The sequence below is a fragment of the Chenopodium quinoa genome, unplaced genomic scaffold (genome assembly GCF_001683475.1).
Source record: "Chenopodium quinoa cultivar QQ74 unplaced genomic scaffold, ASM168347v1, whole genome shotgun sequence".
NCBI lineage: Eukaryota > Viridiplantae > Streptophyta > Magnoliopsida > Caryophyllales > Amaranthaceae > Chenopodium > Chenopodium quinoa.
The window spans coordinates 986,796-998,010 of NW_018742241.1; the positions used below are offsets into that span (position 1 = coordinate 986,796).

Genomic DNA, 11,215 nt, shown 5'->3' on the forward strand with positions numbered 1-11,215 from the left:
TGTACAAACTATTGAAACAAATCAAACGATACTCATTTGTGTGTGAGCATAGTTATGGTACCACTGAAGTTCTAAATATGAAGGAAGAGTTAGTCTTGATTCTCACTCTATCGTAAAAAGAAACTAAAGGAATAAAGGAAAAGTAAAATAATACAAAGCTAAAAATAATGGCTAAATATCATAAAAGCACATTCAAATAATAAAATGGTGGTAAAATAACAATGCAAAAAGAGTTAAAACTGTGATTTCATTTCTTGTTAAACTTCATTACATCTTCATCTTTAACATTGCTAATTGAACGAAATATGTTCAATGAAACTTAACCTAAAAATACCCAGATCAAATCTGAAAAACAAAGCACCAAAAAAAAAAAAAAAAAAAAAAACAAAACAAAAAACCCAACAAATTTTTCAATCCAATAAATCTTGTTGAAGATTATCATGAGCAAACAACTTGACAGCATCCCTGATATCCTTAACACCATCACAAGCATCGAAAAACCGAATCAATTTACTAAGCTCATTATCCTGTAAATCATCAATAAAAGGCTTAATTTGAATAGCATTTTCCGGCTGAAAAGAAAATGAATTCGGATTATCATCAATAATTGCAACTTTCCATAAATCTCTCCCCATTTGAGCCAAATCTTTAACATATTTTCCATCCAATTCTCTGCAAGAATCGCGGTATAGCCGATGATTAATTACCCTGTTTTTATCCAAGTTGTCGAGCACGAGCGAGGCGTACTCCCTTAATCCTGCTGTAAAAATCACAATCTCAAACTTCTTTGACAAAAAATCAAGAAACTCATCGACCCCGGGTCGTTTAATGACATAAAAATCCATCGTTTCGCCTTCGATTTTCGGGCGAACCACGAAATCGAAGGGTTTAGAAGGCAAATCAGCAGAAGAATGGATCAATGTTTCATCAAGATCAAGAAAAATGGTGGGTTTTTCAGGGTTTTCAGAAGGTGGAAGAGCAAAAAAACAGAGGTTTAGCGATTTTGGTTTCTGGGGTTTTTTCAGGGAGAAGAAAATCAAAATCAGCGTTTTTCTTGAGCTTTTTGAACCCTTGTTTCTTAGGACTGCGTTTTGGGGTGGCGATTTTGACGAGCTTTGAGAAGATTTTTACGAGGCGGCGGCGGCAGCTAAAGAATGATTCATTAATTGTGGCGATTACGACGGAGGAAGAGGGGGATTTCACCGGAGTTTTTTTCCGGCGAGAGTTTCTCCGGCAATCCTTGATTGATTTTGTTGGGGTTTTTTTTGATAATTCTTGACACCATTTTTGGAGAATTTGAGGTTTTTTTAGAGAGAGAATTATATGGGATAGAGAGAGAAAGAGGGGTTTGGGGATTATGAGGAGGACAGAGAAGAAACAGGGTGTTTTTTTAACGGTTAATGAGGATTTTAAAATTTTGAGATTTGAAATTTTTGTTTGGTTCGGGAAGTAACGGTCTTAAAAATGGTGGTTAGGGAAAATGATTTTGGTTCGGAAATTAAACGAACCTGGATTATGATATACGGAGTAGATAACTGCTGGATTTTGATTGCTAGAATGATTTGCCCGCTTTGATTGTGGGGATGAAAAGGAAAAGGAGCAAAAGATTTGGTTTCTTTTCCTTTTTTAAGGATTTGATATTTCTAAATGAGGTAAAAATATTTTAAATGTTAGGTTTGCAAATTTTGAGAATGATTAGATAAGGGATTTGGATATATGTATATGTTGTTTAGTTTGAAAAAGATTTGTGAGTTGGTAGTACACTTTTGTATTGAGGGTTCGATTTATGTGATAAGGTATGCCTGTGATTATCGATTTCGACAATAACTTTGAATAATAACAATTAAATCGTATTAATTAAGAAGATTTGATTTTGATAAAGAGAAATATTGTACTCGTAATTCATAGTATGTACATCGATCTTACTTCCAGCATGTTCGGCAAAATATAAGTTAGAGGTAGTTGTTAGCTGTGATACTAATTGTTAGCTGTCAACAAGTTGTTAATTGTGAAGATAGATAGTTAGAGTATGATTGTACGGTAAAGTAGTGGAGTATAAAAATCAATTATTTTTTCCTAAAATTATAGATTAAATTAGCTTAATTTCCGTACAATGCACAATTTTACCATATTTTATACAGATTTATAATTTTTTTTACAAATTATTCCTTCATAATAAGTGTGATAAAAGATATTTTCTAAATAGTAAATTTTAGGTTGTACCTAAAGATGGCTAGGCCGTGCCGAGTCATGCCTCGTGCGCAGGCCCACGTGCTTTGGGGTTAGTTAGGCCCGGTCCATGACTCAGCCCAGAAGTTTCGTGCCGTGCCATGCCTGGCCAAGTTTTCAAAAGGTTGGCCCGTGCATGGCCCAGGCCCACGTGCCATCGTGCTAGGCCGTGCCGGGCTTGCGTGCCTAAGCAAAATTGCATTCATTTTAGCATGCTTAGTTGTGCCGGGCCCGGTCATGCCATGCCATATCGTGCTTCTCCCAAATAAAAGCGGTCCACGGCCCATAAGCATAGTACCATGTCGTGCTTTTTTCGTGCCAATGTCGTTGCGTGCTTTTTTTGTGTTGGGTCATACCGGGCTTCGGGCCAGCCTGGCCGAGTGCCATTTTTAGTTGTACCTATATGATATATAATAGATAATAGGTTAATATTATCTTGTTAATATTCTGTAAATATATTTTTTGTGTAGAACACAAAATATTACCAAGATAATATTAACCTATTATCTATCAATACACAATATGAATTTCTTGTTAATACTTAAGCTGCTTAATTGATATTTGGGGGAAAGATTACATTATATTGAATTTTTTTTTTCCTCAATATAGGGTTGGGATCCAATGAGAAGTTTCTTAAAATGAGAAGAACGAGAAGAGTTAAATGTGCATATATATATAGGGATCCGGTAAGAACACCTCCTTATATAAGAACACTTCCTTATATAAGAATACCCTATGTTCTAAACTTCCTTATCCGGTCATGCACTGATGGGATTGCTCATGTGGATGATACTCTGCTTATTACAAGAATATCATATGCTTGTTGATTGCTCATGTGGATGAAATGAGCAAAGAAATACTTGTTGATTTAATGAATGATTAAAGAAATGTTTGCTCATTTGACAAATGAGCAACTAAGTTTTTGCTCATTTGTTAAATTAGCAACTAAGTATTTGCTCATTTGACAAATGAGCAACTAACTATTTGCTCATTTGCTAAATGAGTAAAAAATTGATTGCTCATTTCCCAAATGATCAAAAATTAGATTGCTCGTTTTCCAAATGATCAAATAAATATTTGCTTATTTTACAAATGAGTAACTAATTATTTGCTTATTTGACAAATGAGAAAACTAATGGTTGCAAATGGTTCAAAACCGGTGCGAAAACTGACTTTTCGCACTAGTTCTTACTGTGAACCGGTGCGAAAAAGTCCCCTAAAAAATAAAAAATAAAAATTTAGCACCGGTTCTTGCTGTAAACTGGTGCGAAAAGTCCTGGCGCGCCTTTTTTTTATATACTTTTCACACTGGTTCTTGCTGTGAACCGGTGCCAATACCTGCTTTTTTTTTTTTTTTTTGTTTTTTGGCAATAAATAATAATATTAATACTAATAATAATAATGAAAACCTGTACATCCTGCATTAATTCTACCATTATTATATATTATAATAACAATAACAATAATAATAATAATAATAATTATTATTATTATTATTATTATTATTATAAATAATACTAATAATTATAATAATAATAATAATTTCTAAATTGAAATAATAACAACAATACATAGATATTAATTAATAATCCCAAATACAATACAATGAAGTGTCATATTTACAATTCCTCAAAAAAAAAAAAGTGTCATATTTACAAACAATACTAATCAATAATGTAGTTAACAAGTTCAAATAGAAATGACATTTACAAATTAAATGTATGAAAGACGCCAACATGTCTCGAACTTCATTAAGTTCCTTGCTCGTCAACGGACCTCTCTTTTGTACCTTGCAAAACTTGGAATAAACAAAAAGTATGTTAGAATTAATTACTTGGGTTATGCATGTAAAAATACAATTACAAGTTCAGTTAGGCAAAAATTTATTACTTAGGCCTATATGACTACTACTTCACCTATTTTTTTACATTTCTTATCAAATCAACTCATTCTTTCTCATAACATGTCAATATTACTTAGTTATAGGTGGCTAAGGCTTGAAATCACATGAAAAGAGCAATTCAAGTGTTTAAGGACGCATTTTGATCCAAATGGCCCAAATAAAGCCTATATGACTACTAAGATGCATATTTCCTACATTTCTTGTCAAATCAACTCATTCTTTCTCATAACATGTCATTATTACTTAGTTATAGGTGGCTAAGGCTTGAAATCACATGAAAAGAGCAATTTAAGTGATTTATGACGCATTTTGATCCAAAATGGCCCAAATAAGGCCTATATGACTACTAGGATGCCTATTTCCTACATTTCTTGTCAAATCACATGTTAAGAGCAAATAAACTAAGTCAATGGCATACCTCATCAAGCTGTAGTGTGTCTGTACAACAACTCACTATGTCAAACATGAATCTCATCACTTATACGCCACAATCAACTCCGTTATCTTGTTGTGCGCATTAGCATAGGAACAAAGTACATGAATCAAACATGCATAGCAAATTAGAAACATCTTACACATTGCTTATTACGAAAATCACAATATCATGTGGCATTACCATTGGTGATTTCCATTAGGACCTTGAGGAGCTCGACAATTTATCTTCTTCATAACACTATAGAAAAGTAAGTTCAAATTTGATTAGTATGACTAATAAATGAGTTAGGAAATGATAATCAACACTAGGTTGCTATTTTTCTTTTACAATATGGACTTCACGAGGAGCTTTTTTAGATGAGGCAACCGAGCTGAATGAATCAAAAAGGAAGATTGTGTTACTGGAAACACAAATTACCAGCAGGGTCCAATGCAAACTACATAAATTCACAATAGACAAACAAATCAATAATTAGCCATGTACAACATACAATCAGGGGAAACAAATGAATTTGACATGGTTAGACGTACTCCTCATAGCATGGGGCGAATATGAACTTGTCTCCCGCACGCACTGATTCCTTGATACTCCGTTCAACATAGTACAACACGTCAGGGTGGTTGCCTAAGGTTCAAGTAGTGGAGATTTTCTCGGGGCATAACCACCCAACTTGACACGGAGAATCAATGTCACCTAAGTGCTCTTGTAGTGCTCTGCATGCATGATAATAGAATATTAATGGAAAAATAAACGACAATCACCACTAATCTAAATAACATAATTTGAGCGGCATTGAATTACCTCATGAATGTTTGAATGAGGGAAATGTTAAGCATTGAACCATTTAGAAATTCCTTCACATCTTCTTTGTTAAGCCATGCAATTGCATCGTTATCATAGTGGAACAATGCCTTAAGTAGTGCAACTTCAATGGGATTGTCACTAGGCAACATACTAACATGCAATTGGTTAGAAAAGAAATCCATCCAACTCTTGGGAAGACAATTGGGCATAGAGTAAAGAGTGAACCCAAAATCTTACCTAGTTGATCAACCTGACCCAAGCACATGGCCATTGCACAAAGCTACCTTTTTCCTCCCAAAGTGTAGTAATCCCATCCTTCTCTACGGCACCGGTACTAGGATTTCCTCGAACCCCGCAACCACAAAATTGATCCCAACAGAGTAATGTTGTGGCTTAAGCGGTCGCAAATGGACCGTACCTTGTTCGGCCGGTTGTGCACTAACATACGCAACCAAATGCAAAGCTCCACTGTTTGATAGCCCCGGGTGTAGAAGTGCACAACGGGTCTCTTCCTATACCAATTTGAAAGATCACTTATAAGAATCAAACATATCACAAGGGGTCTTTTCCTACACAATTGATAATGTAACGAAATTCACTACGCTATAACTAAACAAAATCACCTGTAAATCTGGAAATTCATGAGGTGCTGGACTCAAGCTCCCTCGAGTCTGCATGTGTAGGAATACCAACCAGCAAATGGAAATTAATAATGCTACCTTAGATCCCACGTAACTCAATATGCCAAAACTAATAGATTTGAAACTACCTCGTGTACCTCATCGTCTCGATGTATCTCATCTTCTCCTTGTCCTTGTGGGTGACTACATGAGTCGACCGGTGTAGTCGAGGGGAGCGGCAAGATCGGGAAGTTCATTTGCTTCGCCCAAGCATTGAATTCACCTAAGATCTCGTTGCGCACTTGTTCCTTAATTGATGTCACCGTGGCAACCAAGTCATGTGGTGAGTTAACACTTGCTCGGGATCTTCCTGATTTGGTATATTCTGGACCCATCACCTTTCCCATCCTAGAAATGTCTCTCCCACACCTAATACCCGTCCTGGATGGTAGGGCTTTCCCAAAGCCAAGGTGAAAGGGTCTTTTTCTACAGTTAGGACGAGCTTGCCTTCAACCAGTTCTTCAGTGTACTCAAGCTGTAGCAAAAACAAAAAGGCAACAAGAATATAGTTAATGTTTTTATATAGTGATATTTATGCAAAAGCTTCATAAAGTTCACAAGTTCATAGTTGCTTACGAATTTATCTGCCATTTCTTTGGTTTCCGGAGCCTTGATGACCCATTTTCCGATTTCCTTGTCACACGCATGCAGAGAACAAAAGAAATTGCCAGTACGACTCACCAACGTAATGATCGTGGAATCAGAGGGTTCTTTGGAGGACCCTAGAAGCGAAGTGGGGTATACTCTATCCTTGACCCACGTTTCCCTCCATTAACCAAATGTCTTACACCCCATACGATGGGTGTATTGCCCCTGCAATGCATTTTTGGAATTTTGCTCCTCAGTTCCTACATAATTAGAAATGTTAGTATCATTACTTTAAAAAGAGTTAATATATTATACAATTGTCATCGCTTTACCCAAACTTACAATTGCTTCCTTTTTACTTTTTTGAAGAACAAAAGCTTTCCAATCATCCTTCGATACGCTTGGCCATTTTTTCCATGGGAGTTGCTCTTCCTCGATAACTTCATCATCATTGCCACCTTCTTTCTTCTTTTTTGGTTTTCTCACAACTGTCTTTGTGATCCACCTACGAACTAAGGTGGTCTTGAAGCCTCTGAATCTTTCCGCTAGTAAAGATTCAAACACCCTTCGCTTGGCGGCATCATTAGGAATATTAAACAGACTATGCAAGCACAAATAAAAACGATTATTAGTTTCCCCTTTTAAATAACAATAAAGTGAAGGTATTTATAATTGTGTAAATGTGCAAACAAAACACTTGCCCTTGTATCATTCCAAAATGTTTGAATCAAGCCTGGAGATACTTCCCGCCAACCAAGTGTAATGGGGATTTTGCGTGCACAAATGCCAACGTGAACAGCATATTGACGATGCCATTTGCCCGTAGGTTGGCCTGCCTTGTCATACTCCAGGACCATGGGACCGACGGGTTTCTTGAAACTTGTCGTTGGACCCCTCAACTTTTTCTTAGCCGTGCCTTCACCCCCCCTCCACCACCTTGTCCTTGGCTTTGAGTTTGGGGAGTAGGATTCTCACCAACTGTCTCAGAAACTGCATTTTCAATAGGAGGCGTTTGTTCAGCTAAAATTTCAAATTCATCAAGCCCACGCTCAAACTCATCCTGAGCCCGATCTTATGCCTCACCCTTATCATTATCCTTGTTGACATCATAAAGCTCGTCCTCATCCTAAGAGAAATCATCATCATCATCCTCTATATCCTCTACACAAATACGGTCCTGATCGTCCGCCATGAGATATAAACATCTGCCATTACAAACATAACACGTTATTAGTTGTAATATAAATAAATTTGTACAGTAAAGTTATAATCAAATATAAATTTATGAATTAAATACAAATCAACATAGAAAATGGGCAGGATAGGTCATTTTTATTCCATATTTCACATTTTTTAAAAGTTACGTCATTCATTTACAAGAAAATGTGAAAAATGGGCAAGTAAGTTAACACTTTCATTCATTTTCACCAAATTAATTATTTAAATCACCTAACATGTGAATTTATAATACTTTCAACGCCTACAATTTCAAAATCACAAAGAATAGTACCTCAATCTAATATTCCTTCGTTGTGGTCTGCTCGCATATAATTGGCTTGGTCGTCTATGTCATTTGGTACAACAGGTCTAGGAACAGTGAAAGGTGCCGAGTCATCAAACGCATCATATTCTTCCTCATCCTCGACATCTCCAATGCCTAGGATTCTTCTTTTGCCGGCTAGCACAATAGACCATTTTGAATTGACTGGGTCAGTTACGTAGAACACTTGCTTAGCTTGAGATGCAAGGATAAATGGTTCCGCACTATCATTCAGGTGGCCAAGATCTACAAGAGTAAATTCATCATATTTGACGTTACGCCAGATATTATCAACCCACTTACACTGGAAAATAGCAACCGTGAAGTTCAATAATCAAGCTCCCATATTTCTTGAATTCGACCTTAGTATGACAACTCTGCATCAACGGGTGACTTATCCTTAGCACTTGCAAACTCCCTTGACGATGTCACAAGCGTTACACCACTGTTTTGGGTCGAAGAAGATTTCAAATCCTGACGCTCAGTCCAAAAAGTGTACCCATTTATGTCATATTCCTCAAATGAGCGAACAGCATCCCTAGGACCATAAGCAAGCCACCTTACTGTATCAGTGACACTCTCATCCATTCTACCCATCACTCGATCACGAAACCAACTCAAAAACCTCTTATTATGCAACTGCATCAATGCCCTTTCACCTTTAGACGGAAATTCATCACACAAACTAGCCATGTGCTCGTCTAAATATGGGTGAACATCTGCAACATGGTGCAACACATATAGGTGTGCTTGTAAGAACTTATCTCGGTCAGGTGACATTCGTTTCGACCCAATTGTGCCATGACCATCAAGTCTCCCTTCATATCGATAAGTAGGAAGACCAATAGGTTCAGCAACGGCTACATAGTCGGCCATAAAATTACCAATCTCCTCACCTACTGTCCCTTGAATCATACTTCCTTCCGGGTGAGCCCGATTCCTTACTTTATTTTGCAATGTACCCTTGTGTCTTTTAAAAGGATAGCACCACCTCATGAACACTGGACCGCACAACCTAATCTCACGCACCAAATGAAGAATCAGAAGCACCATTATGTCAATAATTGAGGGTGGGAAGTACATCTCAAATTTGCACAAAGTCACAACCACATCCGCCTACAAAGCATCAAGTGTACAAGGATCAAGCACTTTGTTGCATATTATATTGAAAAACGAACAGAGGCTTGTAATAGCTTTCCTCACGTGCTTCGATAAAATACCACGTATTGCAATTGGTAGGAATACTTGCATCATAACATGACAATCATGGGATTTCATACTTGTCATCTTCAATTCTCCATTTAAGGATACAAATCTTTTCATGTTAGATGCGTACCCTAATGGAACCTTAATGCCGTACAGACATGCACAAAACATCCGTTTTTCTACCCTTGACAATGTGTAGCAAGCCGGAGGTAAATAAGCCTTGTCATCCTTGGCTTTTCCCTCATATTTCTTCTTCGACACATTTGTGGCCTTTCCCTTTCCCTTGCGCTTCCCCTTTCCTTTTTTCGAACTCATTTCATTTTCCTTTTCCTGTTCCTTTCCCTTTCTAACCTTTTCCCGAGCCCACAATTCTGGACGAACCCCCATCTTTTCCAAATCTAACCGTGCACCCTTTTCATCCTTTGTTTTCCTTGAATATTCATCAGCGTTCCCACAAGAGCATCACACACATTATTCTCTATATGCATTACATCAAGATAGTGCCTAACGTCATGTTCTTTCCAGTACGGAAGCTTCCAAAAGATTGATTCTTTTTTAAAGAGAGCAGTTGAGTCCGCAGTTTTTTCTGTTTTCCCAAATATTGTTCGTATACCCTTAACTCGAGCATAAACCTCCTCACCAGTCAATGGCCTAGGCACAGTCCCCTCTTCTGCTGTCCCATCGAAAGCCTTTTTCTGCCTTTGGTACGGGTGATCGTGCCTGAGCAACCTTCTGGTCCGCACGTACTCCTCTTTGTGAGAATGATCAAGGCGCTTGGTGTTTCATCAATACAAATGGGGCATGATTTTTTTCCTTTGTTCTTGTACCCAAACAAGTTGCCATATGCAAGAAAATCATTAACAGTCCACATAAGAGCTGCACGCAATGTGAACATCTCATTCTTATGAGCATCAAAAACAGAAACCCCTTCGTCCCACATCTTTCTCAAATCGTCAACAAGTGGCGCAAGATAAACATCTATGTCGTTTCCATGTTGCCTTGGCCCCATTATTAGTAGTGAAAGTATTACATACTTACGTTTCATGCACAACCAAGGAGGCAAATTGTAGATCACAAAAAGTACCGGCCATGTGCTATGTTGGGTACTAGGTGTGCCAAATGGATTCATCCCGTTAGTGCACAACCCTAGCCTTAAATTTCTGACTTCATCACCAAATTTCCTAAACTTCATATCAATGTTCTTCCATTGCGGAGAATCGGCTGGATGCTTAAGCTTTCTGTTTTTCTTTCTTCCCTCTGCATGCCACCTCAAGTTTTTAGCGTCTTTTGGTATTGAGAATAGACGCTTAAACCTTGGAATAATGGGAAGATACCACAACACCTTAGCAGGAGGTACCTTCGTACCAGCATTGCAACTCATGCGTTTGTAGCGCGACTTCTTGCATCGTGGACACTCCTCCAATTATTCATATTCACTTCAATAAAGAATACAATCATTAGGACATGCATGTATCTTCTTATACTCCAAACCAAATGGACACATGAGCTTCTTTGCATAATAGTAAGACTTAGGAATTTCATTCCCGTCAGGCAACATCTCACTTAACGCGGTCGACAAAGAAATAAAACTATTGTCCGTCCACCCATGCTTCGACTTAATGTTAAAAAGTGTTAGCACAACTGATAGTTTGGAGTATTTTTTGCACCCAGGATACAAAGGCTTTTTAGAAGCTTCCGATAATGACACAAACACGTCACCTTCAACACCACGCATCATCTCATCCACCCCTTCATCCTCAACCTCATCCACCTGATCATCCTCAAATTCATCCTCATCACCATTATTAATAATATATTCATCATTCCTG

General features: G+C 37.5%; 1 protein-coding gene across 1 annotated transcript; it reads right to left on the reverse strand.

The window, feature by feature from the left end:
• On the reverse strand, window positions 1–1,127 carry LOC110736104 (probable C-terminal domain small phosphatase; the record flags this gene model as incomplete). The annotated part of the gene is made up of 1 exon (XM_021916258.1): window positions 1–1,127. A coding segment is annotated over one exon (717 nt), but the record flags the coding sequence as incomplete, so codon positions are not given.
• Window positions 1,128–11,215: the final 10,088 nt, after the last annotated feature.